The 22,428-nt window shown below is 42.1% G+C and overlaps 2 protein-coding genes across 2 annotated transcripts; both read right to left on the reverse strand.

Moving 5' to 3' along the window:
- Positions 1–10,480: 10,480 nt before the first annotated feature.
- LOC140178512 (protein MAIN-LIKE 1-like) lies at positions 10,481–11,718 on the reverse strand. Its single transcript, XM_072215682.1, has 3 exons — positions 11,015–11,718; positions 10,810–10,897; positions 10,481–10,717 (listed from the first exon to the last, which is right to left on the reverse strand). The coding sequence occupies exons 1-3, from the start codon at positions 11,716–11,718 to the stop codon at positions 10,481–10,483; spliced, it is 1,029 nt and encodes a 342-aa protein (XP_072071783.1).
- A 6,472-nt stretch (positions 11,719–18,190) lies between these two features.
- Positions 18,191–18,790, reverse strand: LOC112742329 (uncharacterized). The gene has a single exon (XM_025791565.1). It carries the CDS (start codon positions 18,788–18,790, stop codon positions 18,191–18,193), a length of 600 nt encoding a protein of 199 aa, XP_025647350.1.
- Between the last annotated feature and the right edge of the window lie 3,638 nt (positions 18,791–22,428).

A 22,428-nucleotide genomic window follows, 5' to 3' on the forward strand; every position in this document is an offset into this window, starting at 1 on the left:
TTTTTGGAGTAGATCATCGATTTTATCCCAGACATTTGTATTCTAACTTCAAGAAGAGATTTTTAAAACTCAAACTAAAGCGCTCATGATGTGTAATTGACGGCAGGATAACATTGAATCACTTTTACAAACGTTAGGGATACAAATAGGACGATTTAAACGCTAGGGATACAAATAGAATTTACCCAAAACGTTGGGGACAAAAACAATACTTTACTCTAAATATATATCCTAATTGAAATAATGTTGTACCTTTTTATAATTTTGTGGTCTATTGAATTTCATCATTTTTTTAACTTATTTTTAAATAACTAACTATAAAATAATAGGTAATATTTTAAGTTTTTTTTTTCAATTTTTTTAAAGAACTAAAAATAAATTTTATTTATTTAAAATAAAAAACTTATTAATTATAAAATCAAATGTGCTATTGTTTATTATCAACAAGGATGTGGATTTTTTTATATAAATTAAATAAATATATAAATTACCAAAATATATAAATAGTGAGGTATTTACAAAAATATATTATGGAACATATCTTGAATGCTGAGGAGTTAACCTAAAATTGAGCATATTTCGGCGTTTGAGACCCCATGCTGTGACCAGACGACGTCGAGACATATCCTGAGTGCACCCGGAATATGTTATTTTAGATGCGTTAGAGTTTATTACGTTAATTTTGTGTTTTGCTGAATGTTGACAGCCACGAGAAATTTGTAGGGAGGTGCGTAAGTTCGGTGGAGTACATACCTGTTTGGCACCTACCATGTCTCAAGACCATGCTTAGCTGCATAGTAGTTTGATTTTGCAAGGTAGTGTTACCTATGATAAAGACTGACCCGTCGGTGTCTATCCTGGTGTTGCAACGTGCGGTGCATCAGAGTTACTATTTCAAAGGTGTGGATGGCAAAGTAGAAAGCGATTGCCAAGATCTATGACGATTGGGAAGAGTCGTACAACAAGATACCTACACTGTTACAAGCTTTGTAAGAGTGCCTCCCAGGTACGATTCACGAATGCGTTACTGTTCCTTATTACAATGAGGACATGGTTGACGGAGAGTGGAGCCAGTTTGACAAGGGTTTTTTGGACATTTTCTCCATGTATTGATGCGTTTAAGCATTGCAAGCCTTCTGTATTTGTGGACGGGACACACTTGTACGAAAAGTACGGGGGCGTGCTGTTAATTGCTATGGCACAAGATGGTAATAACAACATTCTTCCCATAGCTTTCGCATTAGTTGAGTTTGAGACAATGAAAACTGTTCACATCGGGTTGAAGTACTGAAATTAGAAACGATATACTAATGCATGAAAAAATATAGAAACCAAAAAATGTCGTACCTAGTCAATTGTCAGGGCATCGATGCGACGACGTAAACTCTAGATTCTGCCATCACGACGATCTCTACTTTGTTGCCCTAGTCCTGTCAACTTATGTAGAATAAAAATAGTTGAACAGAATTTAATTAATTACATTATCTAACATGTGTTTAATGTCTACTACTTAGTAACTTAAAAATTATTTATAATATGTACATACATAGCTACAAGTGGCAACCTGATGACGTTGTAACCCACCAGACTAAACATGAAAATCTGTGGTAGATCCACGAGATAAGAAGCGGCACGCACCCTGTAATTTCAGTCACATCACGCCCTGCCACGGTGCACTGTGAGTAGTACGTATGACAGAGCAGGACAGACACCATGACAACTGGCTACAATGATGAAAATCTTCTAGCAGTGGCAACCATCTCAAGGGGACAAGTGTAGTAGACTTGTCTATTAACAGAAACCCCTGATAAGCGTCATCAAGTAGCACCGGTCGTACTGATGGAGTGTATCCGGAGCTGCCCTTGCTGGAATGTGTGCAACCCTATCCCTCAGCCAGGTCATTCTCACCTCGAAAACCTGCTTCCTTCCTTCTGATTGTGGTGGCAACCTGGCACCAAGTAAATCCTCAAATCACTCCTATATGGGGTGTCCATGCTATCGTTGGAAGTCTCTGATACAATCTCCGATCGGCTCTCCATTAATGCATAGACCAATGTGGTAGGCAACATCTTGGAGCGTAATGTTGATCTCACCCCATGAAAAGTGGAACGTGTGGGTCTCGGGCCTCCACTGCTCGACAAATATAGAGATAAAAAAATTGTCAAACATAAAATTTCTCAACTCTACTACATGCCAAAATCCAGCTTTCCTTATATAAGCAACAAGATGTCCGGCGAAGGGAGACCCAGGGTCACACGGCGTGACAACAGTAACCGTAGTCTCTGCAATTTTCATAACATTTACTCTCTAATATTAATCTCGTCTAAACCATTAATTGTGTTTAACCATTACTAAAAATTATAAACCAAGTAGATAAACATATATATTAAATGCAATAGATATAGTACGAACATAATTTCTATTGCTAATATTCATAGTATTAACTAAAGATAAATCATTGGGCATATTGCAATAAAGACAAATCATACAGGACTATCAAACATTACATAAAAAAATATATCATTCAGAATTATCAAGCAATATGTAAAAAAATAAATTCATTCATGTTAAACTATTCTAACTTCACATGACTTCAATTAGTTATCTATTAATTAGACTAACATCTTAATTGATAGTTACTTACTTTATTTATTTAACTTAACTTACAATTTGTTATCTATTTTATTTATTTAACTTAAGTAATAATTATTTACAATCAATTATACAAAATATAAAATCATACTACGTATATCAAGAAAACTAATATAGATCTTTTAATTTAGTCTACTCACTATACCTACTCCATTAACTAAGTTATTAAAGACTAAACATCTAAACTTATTATTCACTAAAAATAAAACAAGAAAAAACTACTAACATCAAAATCTAAAGCTCCAGCTACGTGCCAAATAGCATTCAGTCTGTTAATGTCTTCATCGTGGACATATTCTCGGGGGCCATATTTTCTGAAGGAACTCGACCTTAAGCATTTAGAAGGTCACATAAATTTAAAAATGATGGTTATGCACAACAATCTCGGATGTTGTGACCTTATATATGCATCCGAGTATATCTCAGATGCTGAGACCCCAATTGCAGTTTTTGTATATATCTCGGATATTGAGGTCCCATTCTGATTTTCTGCATATCTCGGGTGCTCAATACACGATCTCTCCCCTAACACATATTCCGAGTGCATCAAGATATGTCTCAACGTCACCCAATCATAGCATGGAATTTCAGATGCCGAGATATGCTCAATTTTGAGTTAACCCCTCAACATCCAAAATGTGTCACATAATGCATTTTTGTAAATAGCTCACCATTTATACATTTTGGTCATTTATATATTTATTCAATTTAAATAAAAAATCCCAAGGATGTTGGTGTGTAGGCGTTTAGCGATAGGCCGCACTGCCCCCGCAAATGTAATATGTCATATGCTTGTGGTCTCACACTCTCATAGAGTCAAGGACATTTATTCAATTCCAAAGGAAGGTGTGCAATGTTAGGGATATTTAGGAGGAATGAATTTTTCTATTTGTTTAAATAATAATTAATTAATTGTTTTGTTTTTATGTAATGATTGAATTAGTTTCTTAGCTTTTAAATTAATCTAATTTATTCTTTTAATTTTAAACCATCAATTAAGTTAATTTTTAGGGTATGTTATCAATTGTGCCCTGCTCTGCTAGGGTATTTTTGGTTCTGCTAGGGTTTTGCAGATAAATCCCTATTTTTAAAATCAACTTTGTGGTGTGCCTTAAGTTTATCATGGCAGCCTCGTCTGTCTTTCATGAACAGAGTAAAAATTGTTTAGAGAAAGAAGAAGAATAAGTAATTCACTTTGGGGATGAAGAGATTAAGAAGGGTCTGGAGAAATGCTCTAAAAGTCTAGTATGGCGGCTTTTGGCGGATCGACCATTCAGTGCAGGTACTCTAGAAGCAACACTCTGATCAATATGGAGACAGTCAGATGGTTCTAAAGTCCAAGATCATAGAGGTAACCTTTTTCAGTTTTTCTTTGATGATAAAATTGAGCTACTTAGAGTGGAGAAAGGAGCCCCTTAACTTTTCAAAAATTATATTCTGAATATAAGGCCATGGAGTGAAGATATATAGATCACAGATTCAGAATTCTCCCATGTCCCTATATGGATACAACTGTGGGAAATGCCTGAACATTGCAAGACTACAAGGCTGGGAAGGAGAATTGGAGAGATGATGGGAAAGGTAATGGATGTAGAAATTTTTTCTATGAGGAGTAAGGAGGAAAAAATTCTGAAAATACAAGTATTAATGGACATAACCAAATCTCTGAAACGAAAACTCAAGATCTCTGGCAGTAACAGTAAAGTTACTGATCTTCACCTTAAATATGAGAGGATTGGTAATTTTTGCTATTGTTGCGGGAGTATTGGACATGAGGTTAGGGCATGTAATACTCATTTGGAGCAAATAGCGAAAGGAGAAGCAAAGGAGGAGGAATGGGGGGTATGGCTTAGAGCGGATCAGTTTGGATGGCGTCTGGAGAACCAAAAAGAAAATAAAAATTCAAACTGCCCCAATATAGTGAGGGAGGGAGAGAAAAAACAAAGGAAACCAACTCCGGTGAGCCTAATTAAAAGTTTTGCTAGTCTTTCTGTCTAAAAGGAGAACTCACAATACAGAGGACAAGAGAATGAAGTACAAAGCAATCCCAAACTGCTAGCATAAGAAGGAAGTAAGGGAGAGACACATGAAAGAAAGGAGATATTCGAGGAAAGAAGCTCTAGCACCGAAAATACAACAACAATAATTCAAATTGCTACACAAGAAAACTTGTTCACATTTGGTGCGAAGGAGGGTGAAGAGGGACAGCAGGGACCTAGGAAACATAATTTAAAGCAGTTGGCAAGGAAGACCCACACCCACAAATCTATTACAGGAGTTAAAAGGAGGTATGAAGATTCAAGGAAAAGCTCTAGTGGAAAGAAGCAATGCCAAGATGATGTGGGAGAAGTGAATAAGGGAGAGGGTGCCACCCAACAATTAGCACCAAAGGAGGGATAAAGATGGTGATGTGAAACTGTCAGGGTTTGGGAAAACCCCTGATAGTTCACAACATAAAAGGGTATTAACAAAACCTATTCTCCCAAGGTTTTATTCCTATGTGAAACAAAGAATAATTCCTCGACTGTGGAAGGTGTGTTATGGAGGTGTGATTTCAATTCTATGTTTACAATTGACCCAATCAGTATAGTGGGAGAATTAGTAATTGCATGGAAAGAAGGGATTATAATGTAGATTGTGGAGTACGATTCCTTCTATATTTACCTCAAAATGAAGGATAGGCAAGGCAAAATGAAATGGAAGGTGATAAGTGTCTACTTGCATACTAAAGAAGGTATAAGGGCGGGACAATTTAATAAAGTTCTAAAAGTTCTCGAGAGAGGGGGTGAGAGTATTATAGTGATTGGTGATTATAATGCAATCTGTTCCAATCATGAAAAAGAAGGTGGCTGAATTAAGACTGCAACTTCCATCCAGCACTTCAATGATTTTATCAATTCCGGGAGGTTAGTGGACATGGGATATGAGGGTGATAAATTCACAAGGAGCAATTGACAATTTAGAAGGAATTTTATTAGAGAAAGGCTGGACAGAGTCTTAGTTACGAATAGTTGGCGAACTGAATTTTCAGCAGCTGTTGTGAAGCATCTAGAGGACACAGGTTTTTATCATAGACCGTTATTTCTCAGTTCAGGGATGGAGGAAAGGAGGGGAAAGCGTCATTTCAGGTTTCAGGAACACTAGTGTGAGAATGAAGAGGTTATTAATCTAATCAAAAGGTCTTGGAGGGCCGACATTCAAGGCTCACCATTGTACAAGCTGGCTGGGAAATTAAAACATTGCAGGCATAAGATCATTGAATGGCAAAGAACCTTTTCCTTTAAGTCATAAACCAATATTCAGCACCTTAAGGACTAGATTGTTCAAGAATCCAATAAAAATTCTGAGGCAAATGAAAATAGTATTCGAATATGAGAAGCGGAACTAGAGGAGGCATTGGAGTAGGAGGAAGGGTATTGGAGAGAAAAATCGAGAGTGCAGTGGCTTAATTGGGGAGACAAGAACACTAAATTTTTTCATTCCAAATTTCAAGCCAGGAATAGAAAAAATAAGTTAGTGGAGTTGGAGGATAACAAGGGTGGAGTTGCTAATGATCCGGAAGGTATGGCAGCAGTAGCACAAAAATACTTTGAAGATCTCTTTGCTACTAGCCAACCTAAAAATCCGGAAGTCGAGTTGCAATATATACCAAACAAGATAAATGCATCCACAAACAGATCTCTGATTCGGCCAGTTACTGAAGCAGAAATAAAAATAGCAGTTTATTTCATCAACCCCTTCTCCTCTCCGGGGGAAGATGGTTTTATAGCCAAATTTTTTCAATTCTTTTGGAGAATATCAAAGGTGATGTGGTTCAGGCAGTAAAGAGTTTATTCTCCGGTGGTAAAATTTTTAAAGCCTTCAATCACACACATATCTGTCTTATTCCAAAAGTACTGAATATTTTTTGCAGATGATTCAATACTTTTCAACAAATCAAGTGAGGAAAAATGCCAAAACTTGCTTGGGATTTTACAGGTTTATGAGAAAATATGTGGGAAAAGGTTAATCTTAATAAGTCGTTGGTCTTTTTCAGCAAAAAATACCCCAGTTCACATCCGCAACCAGCTAGCTCAAATTCTTTTGGTACCACACATTGGAAATCAGAACAAATATCTAGGCCTCCCAGCAGTGATTGAAAGATCCAAGAAGGCTACTTTTCAACTTCATTAAGGATAGGGTGATTCAGAAATTGAGTCATTGGAAACGAGCTCTTTTATCTACTAGTAGCAGATAAGTGTTAATTAAGGCTGTGGCCACGGCGAATCTTATTTACACTCTAAGTTGTTTCAAACTACCAGAAATTCTCCTTGAAGAAATTCAAAGAGCCATCCCACAATTTTGGTGGGGCCAAAAGGAGTTTGAACGGAGAATGCACTGGATTGGTTGGAGAATTACTTGCCGACCAAAGAATCAAGGAGGACTTAACTTCAAATACCTTAACACCTTTAATCTGGCAATGTTAGCAAAGCAAAGATGGCATCTACTCACCAAGCTAACCTCTCTTATCAGTAAAGTTTACCAGAGTAAGTATTATCAAAATTCTGGTCTCCTAAGAGCAGAAACAGATACAAATCCCTCCTAGGATTGGCGTAGTATAATGGAAGGAAGGAAAGTCTTAGAGAAAGCAATTCTCTAGGAAGTGGGCAGAGGTCTATCTATTCGAATTAGGGAGGATTCATGGGTCAGAGATTATGTAGCCATCACTCCTAATCTCTCACAAGATACAGAAGAAAGACCAGAGAGAGCCTCAGACCTAATCCTACTTAACAGGTTATGGAATCAACCATTAATTCAATCAATCTTCAACCCAAAATTTTCTACAGCGATCATCAACATACAGCTACATGAAACTAAAGATAGAGTTACCTGGATGAAAGGAAAAGGAGGTAGTTTCACAGTGAACTCGGCATACAGGATAAGCTTACAATTTTTTCACCCACCTTTGGAATACCTACCGGAATAGTGCCAACACAAAGTATTATGGTCAAATTTATAGAAAATAAATTGTCATCCAAAAATTAAAAATTGCTTTTGGAAGATTATCCATGAGGGACTACCTATTCTTCAAAAGATCTAATCTCGAATTCAATCAATGAACCCAATCTACCGGCGGTGCAATCAAGTTGAGGAATCAACCTTTCATTGCTTCTGGGAGTGCAAGGAATCAAAGGATGTTTGGCAAGCAGTAAATTTGTCCACACCAGACCAACAAGAAAAAACCTGTAAATGGTGGATGAGACTGAAAAATGAATTGAGAATAAATGAAGCAACTAAAGAAAGAAGAGAACTCGCAGCAAACATTACCTGGCAGATTTGGAAAGCCCAAAACGTTTTCATCTTTGAAGACCGTCAAATTCCCCCATCTGAAGTCTTGGCAGCAGCTTGGAGGGATATGGAAGAACGTCGAAGAATATAAAAGCCTTATTTTTCCTTTTTTTTTCTTACAACAAGATATATATTAAAATTTTGGTGGATCTATCTATTTTCTATTTTTATTTATAGTCTATTTTAGACCATCTATTTTTGTTAATGAAAATCATATCCTACCGTTGAAAAAAAAATTAAGTTAATTTTTCCATAAATTAGTATATAATATTAACGAACACTAATATGATGAAACGTTAACTTCTATACGGTATGTTTCAATTAATTTGATTCATTATTGTTTGAGGAACTAAATTAATTATGTAATAAAAACTGAAAACCAATTTGATTGTTATCTCTTTTTAACAATCATTTTGAAAATTATCATATGTTATTAAATTTAAATATTATATTGAGATCATTCATAATTAGAAGAACCAAATTTCAAAATTTTTTATTAGAAGATATAAGTTTGTCTTTGTTATTGTTATATGTTACAATTTCCTTTTATTTATTTGTGTTCAAATAATTTTAAAAGTGACTTAATATATGTATAAAAATTGACATAGGAATATTTTTATATCACCTTTTAAATAGGTTTCCCAAAATACGATCGAATATATACCGAATGAGTACGTTATGTCATTCATATATAGATATTTAAAAGATATTTTATGAAATAATAATTTTAAATAAATAAAAGTTTAATAATAATTAATTAATAGGGCAAAAAACTTGAATAAACCAAGAGAAGTTGCAAATTACCTAAATGAGCCAAATTGAAATTCGTTTCTGCAATGAGTCAAACCCTATATTTATATAATTCGAACCAGTGTGGTTCGAACTCTATTCATAAGTAATTCGAACCAGTGTGGTTCGAATTACTAAGAGAGAAATTCATTCAAGTAAATCGAACCAGGGTGGTTCGAATTACTTGGGAGGAGAACGTAGCACATAATTCGAACCAGGCTGGTTCGAATTATATGGGGAGACGCTGCATCAAATAATTCGAACCAGTCCGGTTCGATTTAGTGGTAGACAGTGCAGTATATATATATGGTTCTAAACGTGAGTTGCTCTCATAGAGGGTGTAATATGGCTAGTGAGGAAAATTTTGTGGTTTTGGTTCACCATAGAGGATCCATTAAGAGGAAAATTCGCTCCGGTGTGAAGTTTACAGATAAGGATCCTCTCTGTATTGTCGTGAAACCAACGACGAGCTATGATGATCTTGTTAGATCTGTGCTCATGAAACTTGGTCTGGAAGGTGTGAAGCGAGTGAAGAAGTTTTTCTATCGTATTCCAATCACTGTCTTGCAGGATACGGTGAAGTATGATTGCTTCACGATTGGTAGTGATGAGGACCTGCAAGTCATGTTTCTATGTCAGAGGCAGTTTCCCGAGGTGAGGACACCAGAGTTGTTGGCAAAGTTGGTTGATGTGGTATCCAGCTCAGGGGGTTCGAACCGGAATGCCAACACTGAAGCAGCGGCAGCCGGTTCAAGTTCCAGGCCTGCCGTTGCTTCTTCGTCCGACCCTGTGTACGAGCCAGCGGTCGAAGCAGTCGCCTCCCCGTCTTTTGCTGTTGATCTGAATGATGGAGTAGGCGACGTGGTAGGATCAGTTGATATTCTGCCGAACGCTTTACAGGGAGTTCCACCGGTTGGCGTCGGAGACGGAGTGTTGGGTGATGTAGATGAGGACGACGTCGAGCCGGATATGATCGAGGATGACAGCGGCGACGAGGTTGGAGCGACTGAGCCTGCATTGGTGGTCGGTGGTTCTAGTTCTGGCACACAGCAGTATCCACCACATTTTTCCTCTTTGGACCTAGATGCCATGAGGCAAGAGGGTGTTTCAGGGCACTCTGTTGGATTCGGAGCTAGAGATGCTGAAGGGACTGCTGGTTTGACAGAGTTCCAGGTTGGTCAGCAATTTTAGGATAAAGACGAGGCCCTGTTAAGTGTGAAGACTTACAGCATCCGGCGAGGGGTATATTACAAGGTTGTGGAGTCTGATCATCGTCATCGTCATCAGCGTCAGGTGCAGTGGCATGAACCGCAGCACGCCCTCTACCTCTGCCTGGATGATGTCGTCGTCGACCCCCAGCGGGGCGGGCCTCGTCCCCGGCCTCCATAGCATGCTCAAGCCACCCCCAGTCACGCTGGCTACGACGTGTGCCCACGCGAGCTCTCCTATCAACCCGCCTCCTGTCCGACACGTCGTCAGGCCGATCTATCTCAGGTACTCGCCCAGCTCCCCGCTGTGAGGCCTCAACAGGAATAGCAACGGCTCTCGGATCGCCCAACTGCGGATCCGGAGACAAAAACCTCTTCCCGTGCTGACTCCACCAATCCAAGAACTGATGCGACGGACCAGGGTCAGCAACAACATCGAATCTCAGCACGCTCTCCGTCCGGTCGTCCCAATATTGATGCCACTTCTGCAAATGGGACGGGAATCATCGATCGCCGCCTCTGCCGTTCTTCAACATCAGAAAGTCGATGTTCAGGGCGGCCTGTGGACGGGGCTGCACCCCTCCAAACTGCGGAAGAACCCTATCTACTTGATGCCACTCTATGACGGCAAAGTAGATAAGGGATGTAACAGACCGCCACAGCACCATATGCCGAGGCTCCAAAACCTCGGGATGCACGACCTGAAGTACGTCGGGGCTACTGTACGGCATCCAGGTAAACTGCACCCAGAACGATACAATGTCAGGGCAACTCGTGATCCCAACTCGTAAATCGTTGTTAAATTAAAAAATTAATTAAGTAACATACTGACCTCTCTATCCTGCAACCGGTCTATCCAGAGCTTCCACGTCTGAACTCTAGGACCCTTCTCGCTACTGGAAGGGATGTAACCTGACCACCTGCAACATGCACATGTTTTACCGCTACTTATATGTGTGCTTAGGGTATCCAATACATTATGAATGAACACGCGGTTATGTGTAGTAAATTGAAATAGACAAAGATTAGTAAAGTACCTCGAGGCCAATGGCCAGCTGAACGTCTCAAATCCTGCAGGCCTAAACCGAGGAAATCGCCAGAAAATCCATGACTGAAGTAGCTGAAGTGGGCCCGCTAGCTTGATAACATTTCTGTTCGCCACACGGCACATGCACCGGTACAACCATGCCAGTGCTGCAGAACCCCAGCTGTAGGTCCCCATCTCCTCCAGCCTAGCTACAAATGGAAGCCATCTGATCTGAACCCGGTTGCCCGACTTGTCCGCAAAAAGCTGTGTGCCCAACAACATCATGATGTACGCACGGGCATAACGACGCACAGTATCCTCATCAGCTCCCTCCGGGCACTCACCAAACGTCTCCTGAAACCAGCTGCAGTTGACCGCGTACTTCTGAACCTGGCTAGGAGAAGGTACCACTCCAAGCAACTCCTCGAACCAAACCCAGGCTGGACGGCCACCCTCGATGTATATATGGAACTCTGATAGGCAGCCGCTGACGTAACGCCCGTCCACTGGCAAACCCAGCTGGTATGCCACGTCCTGCAGTGTGATCGTGCATTCTCCGAACGGCATATGAAACGTGTGAGTCTTCGGACGCCATCGCTCAACAAACGCACTGACAAGGGCCTCGTCCAACCGGAACCATCTATCGTTCAGCCTTGCAAGATGGTAAAGACCAGCCATCTGCATGTACGGAACGTATCTGTCATCCAGGACCATGCCCTGCTACCGCCGCATGCTCCTGATGCATCGCTGAGGCTGCGGAAGAAATGAACCGCATTATTAGAACCAGCTTAATTACCGGTGACAAACATAATCAACACGATAATTGATAAACCAAAAAATCTTACTATGTATAGCCGCTTAAAAATCCAAGAACGAGAACCATTTGCATAAGAAACTTAAATTAGAAACCACCATAGGCTACTGACATGAAAGATCTAACATTATAAAACCACAACTAAACCGCTTACATAAACCACAATTAGAAACCACTAACGTAAACCGTTAACGTAAACCGCTTACATAAACCACATACACAAACCACTAACATAAACCACTAACATAAACCACTAAGATAAACCACTAAGATAAACCACCAACATAAACCACTAACAAAAACCACTAACGTAAACCGCTTACATAAACCACATACATAAACCACTAACATAAACCACTAACATAAACCACTAAGATAAACCACCAACATAAACCACTAACAAAAACCACTAACGTAAACCGTTAACGTAAACCGCTTACATAAACCACATACATAAACCACTAAGATAAACCACTAACATAAACCACTAAGATAAACCACTAAGATAAACCACCAACATAAACCACTAACAAAAACCACTAACATAAACCATTTACAGAAATCACTAACATAAACCACTAAAATAAACCACCAACTAAACCAATATCTTACTCGCATGCCAAACCACAAACTCACATGTATCGGTAAAACAAAGTTATTTCCGTACTAACCTCTTCGTTGATGACCCCAGCTATATGGGCGACTCCGTCCAAGCGATATAACCGTGCCGGATCGTCCTCCATGAGCAGAGTATTCCGTTCAGGTCTTTCGCGGAGAGAATCTGGGTCGTTTTCTCTGAGATTTGGTGGGGCAGGGGAAGGTGAGAATGGTTCGAATGAGGCTGATTCGAACTCCTTATATAGCCCATTCCCTAGTAATTCGAACCAGGGGGTTCGAATTACTAACAACCTAGCTTAAGCGTAATTCGAACCGGGGTGGTTCGAATTACATGTTGACCTAATTTACCCATAATTCGAACTGGAGTGGTTCGAATTACTTGCATTCCTAGTTCGAACCAGGCTGGTTCGATTTACTTTCAATTTTTCTTTGAAATTCGAACTACTTTGGTTCGATTTATTTGAAGATGAAGTTCGAACTAGCCTGGTTCGAATTACATAAAAATATGACCTGGCTCATTGCTGTATCGATTTTCATTTTGGCTTATATAGGTAAATTTGGATCGATGTTGGCTTATTATAGTATTTTGCCCTAATTAATATCTATTATTGTTTACCTTTTATTCTATCTTGCATTGTTTCCATTAAGTGTGTAGGTCAATTATTTATTAATAAAAAAATATTATATATTTATTAAAATCAACCATTATATATGTATTTATGTATATTATTATTTAATTTATTTTTAATATATATTTAATATTATAATATGTATTTTATACCAAAAACTAATATTATGCATCGTATAATTGTCGTGTTAAGAATGAAAATCTGTAAAATTTGCGAGAAAATCATATTTTTTGTTATTAATTATAAAAAATTTTAAGTAATTAATAACCAACATTTTTTTTTTGTTTTTGTCTCATATTTGAATTATTATTGGCTAATTTCTTTTTTTTTCTTTACACTAAAAGCATTATTGACCCCTAACTTTCTCCTTTATTATTATATATCCTATTAAGATAAAATTAATTTAAATATAATCCTTAGTGCGTGGTTATAATAATCGAATTTTATATTTTATCTCATTAAAAAAAAGTGTAACTAGCTAGTCTTTACAATATTGGTACCGCCAGTATTTATAAACGAAAAGATAAAGAAAATAATAAACAAACCCCACCTTATTCAATATTCAATAGATTACAAAGTTATTCTTTCATTAACTTTTTCCCCAAGTAGAAATTAAACTTTCTAATAACTATTTGCTGAGTAAGTTACAATATTAACCTTTTCCCTTAGCTTCTTCCGGCAAAAGAGTTCAGTGATAATTATATTCCCCGAATTGTAACTGCAGAAAAGTGTGTATAGTTTTTCTCCTTGGTTAGCAAGAAACCTTTTAGCTAATGCACTTACACTGCTATTACTACTATCTTTCTTCCCAATAATAATCACCGCTGGCTCTGATCCTGATTCAGGTGATGATGAGTTCTCATCATCAAAAATGTTATAATCTTGAAAGGTGTAATCAGGTGAATCAGCAGCAAGAGGAGGTTCTTCAGCTAAAACCCTAGCAAATGCAACAATATTTATCATATAAGAGGCTGCTATACTCAAACTCAGTGCCAAAAATAGGATCTTCATTTTGTTGATTCTTGTGATCGATTATTAGCTCTTTGGCACAACATTACATTGAGTTTTGCGGCTAACATATATACACTTCTTTCTTTCTTTTATTTATAACCCTTAGTTTCTTGAACTATATATGCCGAAATTAAATCTTTTATAGTAACGTTACCATGTGTACGTTTGATAAAACGTATATAACTAAAGTTACTTGATTTAACAATATTTCTCACAATTATTTTTTAAAATTTTTATTACATTTATTTCACTACACACATTTACTTTGACTATGCTCTCTTAACCATTCGTATACTTATTTAATCATATATGGTTAGATTACTTTCAAAAAAAAATTATATATAGTTAGATTTGATGCGTTGTTCCTATAATTAAAATGTCACATTTGTTATTTTCATGTGTTAAAAATTAATTTCACTACTGTAATTGTTTATAAAATAATGATCTAATCATATATTAAAATTTATTTTAATAAAGATAAAAGAATAGAATTGTTATGGATGAAAAAGAATACACAAAGATTAGGTAAAAATAGGAAAAAAAATATATTATTATGTTAACAATCATAAATTTTTAAAATAAATAGTTTAATTAAAAATAATATCAATAAAGTTGAACGAGTAAACTAGTCTTAACTTATTTGTTCATTCACTCATCGTAAGTTTCATTTGTAATTAATTACCATAATGTGAAAGTAGTTTAATTTTACGAAGGTTTTAATTTCTTAGTGATAAACATGTTTTTTATATTGTAATTAACGTTTATATCTGATATTAATTTTATTCGTAACTGATGTTTAATTTCAAATATCTTTTAATTTTAATGTCCTTAATTGCTTTAATTTAAAATTGTTTTGATTATACTCTTAGAAATTAATAACATCATATGTGATGATGTAGCAATAATAAACTTGTTCGGTAGGTCGGGTACCGGACGGTTCGGGTTGGTACTTCGATTGATGAGAGGAGAATCGCCTGGTTCCGGGTTGCTGGGTTGAAGGGTGTGCAGCCGGCGTCCTGAGCTCTTCGTATGGAAAAGGGGGGGTGCCACCTGCAAAGACACTCCGACGCTCTAGTCAGTGAAGTGTGCAGGCGAAAAAGGGTTAAATGGTATGTGACGTACCTTGGGGGAAGGGTAGGACCTTCCCCATATATACCGTGTCAGAGGTGGGCCCATCAAGGACAAGCCCACCTTCCTTGATGCTTCCTTCACACAGCTGTAGCGTAGCTGTCAAGGACGCGTGTCCGGGTTGGCGACTGAGCGTCCCGCTCCTGACCGTTCGGGTCGGGTGGTGCTCGGGTCGGGCCGGCCCGCTAGTGGTTTGGGCCAGGCCGTAACAGTGCCCCCAACGCGCCAGCAATGATTGTGAATGTGGTTGGTGGTGCGTTATCTCTTATTCCGTGTGTTGTCACCAGGTCGGCCGCCCATGGAGGAGACGTGCCTCTTGCGCGCGTGTCTGTTTGTTGCTGAGGTGACCGTTTGTCGCCTCGTTCCTCGTGCGGAGCATTAAATGCTCATAATGGGTTGGAGAACCCTGTGCGCAAAGACCATTTTGCCCCCAGGCCTTTCGCGCTTCTTGAGTGGCAGTTTTAAACAGTTTTGCATTTGTTTTCCTCTCCCACTCTTGCTTCTCCTATCTTCCTCTTCTTCACTCCCAAATATCCCAAAGCCTCGTTCTTGCATCCTTGTGCATCTCTTTTTCTTTCAAGTTTTCGCAACCAATCCAGGTAAACATCGATCCCTTCTGTTTTCTGCTTCAAGGTTCTCTTATCCTTATTATTGGCTTTTCTATACGTTTGCTGTTTGTGCTTGCTGCTTGTTTGATTTGTATGCCAGATGGTCTTAGTGTTAAATAGGTGCGTTAGGGGGTTATCATTCCAGGGTGTTCACTTTCTTGACTTGGATTGTGCCTTAGCCATACTTGATTTTAGTTGTTGGATAGGCTGAGTATAGTTTCTGGGTTTTTCCGAGCTCCCGGCCTGTTAGACTAACCGAGTGGTAACCCCACTATAGGTATGCCTCGCGTCGTCTCACGAACTTCCACCTCCGCCGCGAGCTATGATCCATATGCTTGGTTTGTTTCCGACTTAAAGGACTCCCCAAACCAGATGGCCGAGGAGGAGCTAACGAAGTTCCGACAAGGCGAGTACTTGTGCGGAGGGACAGACGAGGAGGCTAATTACGACGTCTTCGTCCCTGCCCCCAGCGAACGGTTATACGAAATTAATTTCCACTCCCCCGGGTTGCCGACTGGATCTGGTTTTACAAAGCCATGTTCACCCAGGTGGGAGTTCGCATCCCGTTTTCTGCTTTTCAAATGGCGCTCCTTAACCGGATATCCATTGCGCCGTCATAGCTGCATCCGAACAGTTGGACTTTCATCCGCTGTTTCGAGATGGTATGTGAGTATTTGGAGCTGCCGGTCTCTATTGATGTTTTTTTCTTTTTCTTCAACCTTACAAATCCTTCCAAGGAGGGGAAAGCGAGGAAGGGGTTCATGTCGTTCCGATCTGCCCAGGGTCGGAAGATCTTCGACTTGTTCGAGGACTCATATCATGGGTTCAAAGATAAGTATTTTAAGGTGCATCCAGTCAAAGGTCGCCATCCCTTTTGGTTGTCGTTGGAGGGGGAACGACTTATCCCGACGTACTGGAGTTTTGGGGCTGGGTCTAACACCTTCATTAAGGTGACTTATAAGGGAATGTCTGCCATAGACAAGAGAATTACCGACGTGTTGTGGGCCGTTTTCGGGAAGAACCATGTGAACCCCCACCTCCTTATGGGTGAGCGGGAGGTCGCCAGAAATTATATTTGTGAGCTACTTTGCCTTGTATTTTTTGCATTGTTATTGCTTTTATTTGGTTTTGCCGGCTTCACGACTAACATGTTTGTTTGTCCATTGCGGTGGAGATGTCGGCTTCGGTGACGGGGCTTGAGGGTTTGTATAAGACCTTTCTGGAGGAGAGTGATGAGGAGAAAGCCGATGAGAAGATTGACGGGAAGCCGGGGAACCCTCCTGAGGAGAAGAAAGATCAGTCGATGCCGTCACCTTGTGACACCGAGATGTCTGATAAAAACTTTGCCGGGGCGCATGCTTCCCCTATTCCCGAGGAGATGGCCGGCATCGGGCATTCATCCTCCTCCCGACAAGAGGATGATGACTTGAAGCTTATCCCCACTCCCAAAAGGCAGAGGGCATCCTCCATCCATGAGGGAGCTCTTACTGTGATGGAGAGGAACTTCGACGCTGGGCCTTTTATCGACTCTCAACTGATCCCCGGCACGGAGGATCACTTCCTCGGTACCGAACTGGCGGGGCAGGTGAGGTGGATGTACCGCACGCTTCTCCGGGGAGCTGTAATAGCTCGGAAGGCCGAGTTCGAGTTATCAGGGATGCAGTCACTACGAACAAAGCTTGAATCTGTTGCCAAGGCCAACAATGAATTCAAAGCTCAAGTTGAACTGCTTCAGGAGCAGTTGTCCGAGTCGGGAAAGAAGCTTAAGGCTGCTGAGGAGAGAGCTGCGTCTGTCGAGGAGAAGTTGAACGCCTCCGATGAGACCGTGTCCCGTTTGACCGAGCAGGAGATGACTCTGGAGAGCCAACTTAACGCGGCGCAAGGTCGGGTGGTGGCTTTGGAGGAAGAACGTGACGCGGCTACCTCGTCGGCGAGGGCCGCTCGAGCTGAGGTTGAGGAGCTGAAGAAGAAGCATAAGGAGACTAGAAAGCAGGGAAAGAACGCGATCTTCATGACTGAGGAGGCACTTAAGGCCCAGGTGAAGATCGTGGCTCCCGACTTCGATACGTCGGCGATTGGGGTTTTCAAAACGATCAAGGATGGCAAGATTGTTGATATGCCCAGGAAATGAGCTCTTGAAACTTATGTTTTGCGTAGATCTGTGTTTTTGTTGTAGAACTTGTGGAACTTGTGAAATTTACTTTGTTACACTTTTAAGGGTCACTTTGGTCGGCTTGCGATTATCGTTTTCTTTGCTTATCTGTAGCATTTTCGTTTTGTTAAACAAGTTTGTTACCATGGCAAATATAAAGGTAAGTGATCAAGTTCCCTAGATCGCCTGGCCGGCATGCTTGAGCTAGGGGTAAAACCTTCTCAGGTTACCCACATTCCAGGTTCTCAGGATCTCCCTTCCATCGTGCTTCTCCAGTTTGTAGGCGCCCTTGCCAATTACTTCTTTGACCCTGTAGGGGCCTTCCCAGTTTGCCTTCTCCCTGGGTCGGTAGGCCAATGTCATTGCGCCGTAGGATGAGGTCGTTTTGCTCAAAATCTCTCTTGAGTACTTTGGTGTTGTAGCGCAGGGCCATTCTTTGCTTTAGTGCTACTTCTGACAAGTGAGCCTTCTCCCTGGTCTTGTCTACTAGGTCCTTCTCTACAGCTTCTACCACCCCCTTGAGAAGTAACAGTGGGCTCGGCTCGCCGATCTCTACGGGTATTATTGCGTCTACTCCGTACGTCAGGCGGAAGGGGGTTTCTCCCGTGGCGGACTGCTCAGTTGTACGGTAGGACCAGAGGACCGAGGCGAGCTCGTCAGCCCATGCCCCTTTCTTGTTGTCTAGCAGCTTCTTGAGGCCCAGCAAGATGACCTTATTTGCGGACTCGACTTGTCCGTTTGTCTGAGGGTGCTCTACCGAGGAGAATTTCTGTTTGATGCCCAAGCCGGCGAGGAACTCTACAAACTTCTTATCGGTGAATTGCATCCCGTTGTCCGAGATGACGATCTCCGAGATGCCGAACCGAGTTATCACCTACCTCCACATGAATTTTCTACAATTGGACGAGGAGATGGTGGCCAGTGGCTCGGCCTCTATCCATTTGGTGTAATAGTCGACGGTGACTATGAGATATTTGACTTGCCCTGGGCCAACCGGGAAAGGCCCCAAGAGGTCGACTCCCCACTGTACGAAGGGTCGGGAGGACGTCATCAAGCTTAGTTCGATGGCCGATGCTCTGTGGAAGTTAGCATTCTCTTGGCACTTAACGTATTTTTTCACGAACTCCTTGAAGTTTTCCATCATTGACGGCCAGTAATATCCAGCTCGGATGAGCTTCCTCGCTAGGACTTTGCCCCCGATGTGGTGACCACAGCACCCCTCGTGGACTTCTCTGAGCACGTAGTCCGTCTAGTCGGGGTGTAGGCACTTCAGCAAGGGTTGGCTAAGTCCTTTTTTGAACAGTTGGCCCTGTATGACCGTGTATTTGGCAGCCCCCTTCTCAACGCTTTAGCTTCCTTCTCACCTCCAGGGAGTTTGCCGTTTTGCAAGAAATCGGTGATGGAGTCCATCTAGGAGGGGCTTATCTTGGTCAGGTGGAGGGCCACCGCTGGTTCTTTCGTGATGCCTTGAATGAGGGATCGGTTGCCAGTTCCAGGTTTCGTGCTCGCTAGCTTGGATAGGAGATCTTCCCGTGTGTTTCTCTCTCTCGGAACGTGTTGGATTGTGACCTCCTCAAACTGTTTGCTCAGTTCTTTGACCCTCTCCAAGTACTTCTGTAGCAGCAAATCTCTGGCTTGGTAGCTTCCATTCACTTGTGACGTGACGATCTGTGAGTCGCTGCATACTTCTAGCCTCGTAGCCCCGACTTCCCGGGCTAAGGTCAAGCCGCCTAGAAGGGCTTCATATTCTGCTTGGTTGTTCGATACGGGAAACTCAAACTTGACCGATTGTTCGTAGATGACCCCGGTTGGGCTTTCTAAGATGATCCCGGCGCCTCCGGACGTCTGGTTGGAGGCTCTGTCTATATGGAGCTTTCACCGTGTGCCCGTGTCCTCGGTTGGGTCTCTGGTTACTTCCACCAGGAAGTCTGCCATTGCTTGTGCTTTAATTGCATGTCGAGGCTCGTATCTTAAATCGTATTGGGATAGCTCGATGGCCCAGGTCATCATCCTTCCTGCTAGGTCGGTTTTCTAGAGTACTTGACGAATTCCCTGGTCTGTTCTTACGACCACTTGGTGACCTTGGAAGTATTGCCGTAGTCTGTGAGAAAAGGTTAGGAGCGCTAGTGCCAGCTTCTCCAACTTGCTGTACCTGAGTTCTGCTCCTTGCAGCGCTTTACTCACAAAGTAAATTGGTTGTTGAACTTTCGCTTCTTCCCGCACTAAGACCGTCGCCAGCGCTTCCTCCGTTATAGCTAGGTACAGGTATAGCGGTTCTCCGACCACGGGTTTACCGAGAACAAGTGGTGTTGCAAGTATCTTTTTGAAATGGTTGAATGTTTCTTCGCATGCCGGGGTCCATTCAAATGCTATTCCCTTTCTCATTAGGTTGAAGAAAGGTAGGGCCTTTGCTGCCGACGCCCCGAGGAAACGAGATAGCGCGGTGAGCCTTCCCGCCAGTCTCTGGAAGTCTTTGACGCAGCCCGGGCTCTTCATTTGGAGTATTGCTTGGCATTTTTCAGGATTGGCTTCCACCCCCCTTTGGGTTATCATGAATCTTAGGAACTTCCCGGCCTCCATGGCAAAGGCGCACTTGAGAGGGTTGAGCCTCATGCCGTGTCGTCGGAGGGCCGCGAACACGTTTTCTAGGTCGCGTAGAAGGTCTTCGGGTCGGGTGGTCTTGGCAAGGATGTCATCCACGTAGACTTCCACCGTTTTGCCAATGATGTCGTCGAATATCTTGTTCATCAACCTTTGGTATGTGGCCCCTGCATTCTTCAGGCCGAAGGGCATTACCTTGTAGCAATAGATTCCTCCTGGCGTTATGAATGCCGTTTTTTCTTCGTCTGGCCGGTACATCGGTATCTGATTGTAGCCGGAATAAGCATCCATAAAGCTCAGATACTGGTACCCCACTGCCGCGTCGACGAGTGCATCAATGTTGGGTAGGGGGATAGCTATCCTTGGGGCATGCTTTGTTGAGGTCAGAATAATCCACGCACATTCTCCATTTCCCATTATGCTTTCTTACTAGGACTACGTTCGACAGCCAGGTCGAGTAGTCAAGTTCCCGGATGAATCCTGCTTCGAGGAGGCTGGCCGTCTGCTTGGCCACCTCTTCTGCTCTTTCCTGTGACATCTTCCTCCTCCTCTGGGCCACCGATCTGGCTTCTGGCTTGACGGCCAAATGGTGTGACATGAGTTGGGGGTCTATCCCTGGCATGTCGGCCGGTGTCCAGGAAAATAGGTCGCCATTGGCCCTGATCATTTCCATTAAAGGTTCTTTCAGCTCGTGAGGGAGATTTCTGCTCACGAAGGTGAACTTCTCCTCCGTGTCACCGACTCTAAACTTTTCCAGGTCCCCTTCTGGTTCGGGTCTCGACTTGTCGCTGACTCTGGCGTCCAAGTCGACGAGGAACACTCTTAACGCTTCTTGGGATTTCTTTCTTAACGAGAGACTGGTGTTGTCGCAAGCGATTGCCGTTTCCAGGTCTCCCCTTACAGACCCTACTGATCCTTCTTCAGTTATGAACTTCATTAGCAGCATCCTTGTGCTGATGACTGCCCCTAAGTCATTGATGGTCTTCCTCTCTAGGATGATGTTGTAGGCCGTGGAGTCTCGTAGGATCACGAACTTTGCCATTACCGTTCTTCTCCCTTGGCCTTGTCCCATAGAGGTCGGCAGGGAGATTATCCCGTCTGGCTTGATGAAGTGGTCGCCGAGCCCTACAACGCCGTGCTGGTGGGTCTTTAAGTCGGCGTCCCTCAGACCCAAGGCGTCAAACACATTGCGGAACATGATGTTCGAATCTGCCCACGTATTTACAAGGATCCGCTTGATGAGGCCGGTTCCCACTCTAGCCGTAATGACCATGGGAGGGCTTTCCGTGACCTCGTCGAACCATTGGTCCTTCGGGCCGAATGAAAAGGATGGAAGTGTCTTAGGGCTTCGCGCGGAGGATGTGGAAATAGCCAGAACTTTGGCGTCTTTCTTATGTGCCGACTTGGACCTAGGCGCCACGTTTCTCGCCGTTACCACGTTCACTATGGTAAGGCCGTGGTCGTTGTCCTCTGGCTCTTGGCATCGCTTTGCTGCCCGGGTCTTGTCTTCGCCCTCATGGTCGCGGTTCCGTTTCCTCGGCTCCCTAATGAGGTGGGAGAACTCGGCTAGCTTTCCATCATTGATCGCTTGCTCCAGTGCGTCCTTCAGGTCGAAGCAGTCCTGTGTCTTGTGCCCGTAGCCCTTGTGGTAATCACAGTAGAGGCTCCGATTCCCCCCTGTTCGTTCCTTCAGTGGTCGGGGCTTCGACATGATCCCCTTCTCGGCTATTTGTTGGTAAACTCCCATGATTGGTGCGGTGAGGGGAGTGTAATTAGTGAACTTCCCGACTCGAGGAAATGGCCTGGGCGCCTTGCTCGGATAGCCGTCCCTGGAGTGTTCCTTTTGTCTTTCTCCGCTCCCGT

This window comes from Arachis hypogaea, chromosome 14 (genome assembly GCF_003086295.3).
Source record: "Arachis hypogaea cultivar Tifrunner chromosome 14, arahy.Tifrunner.gnm2.J5K5, whole genome shotgun sequence".
NCBI classification, from domain to species: Eukaryota; Viridiplantae; Streptophyta; class Magnoliopsida; order Fabales; family Fabaceae; genus Arachis; species Arachis hypogaea.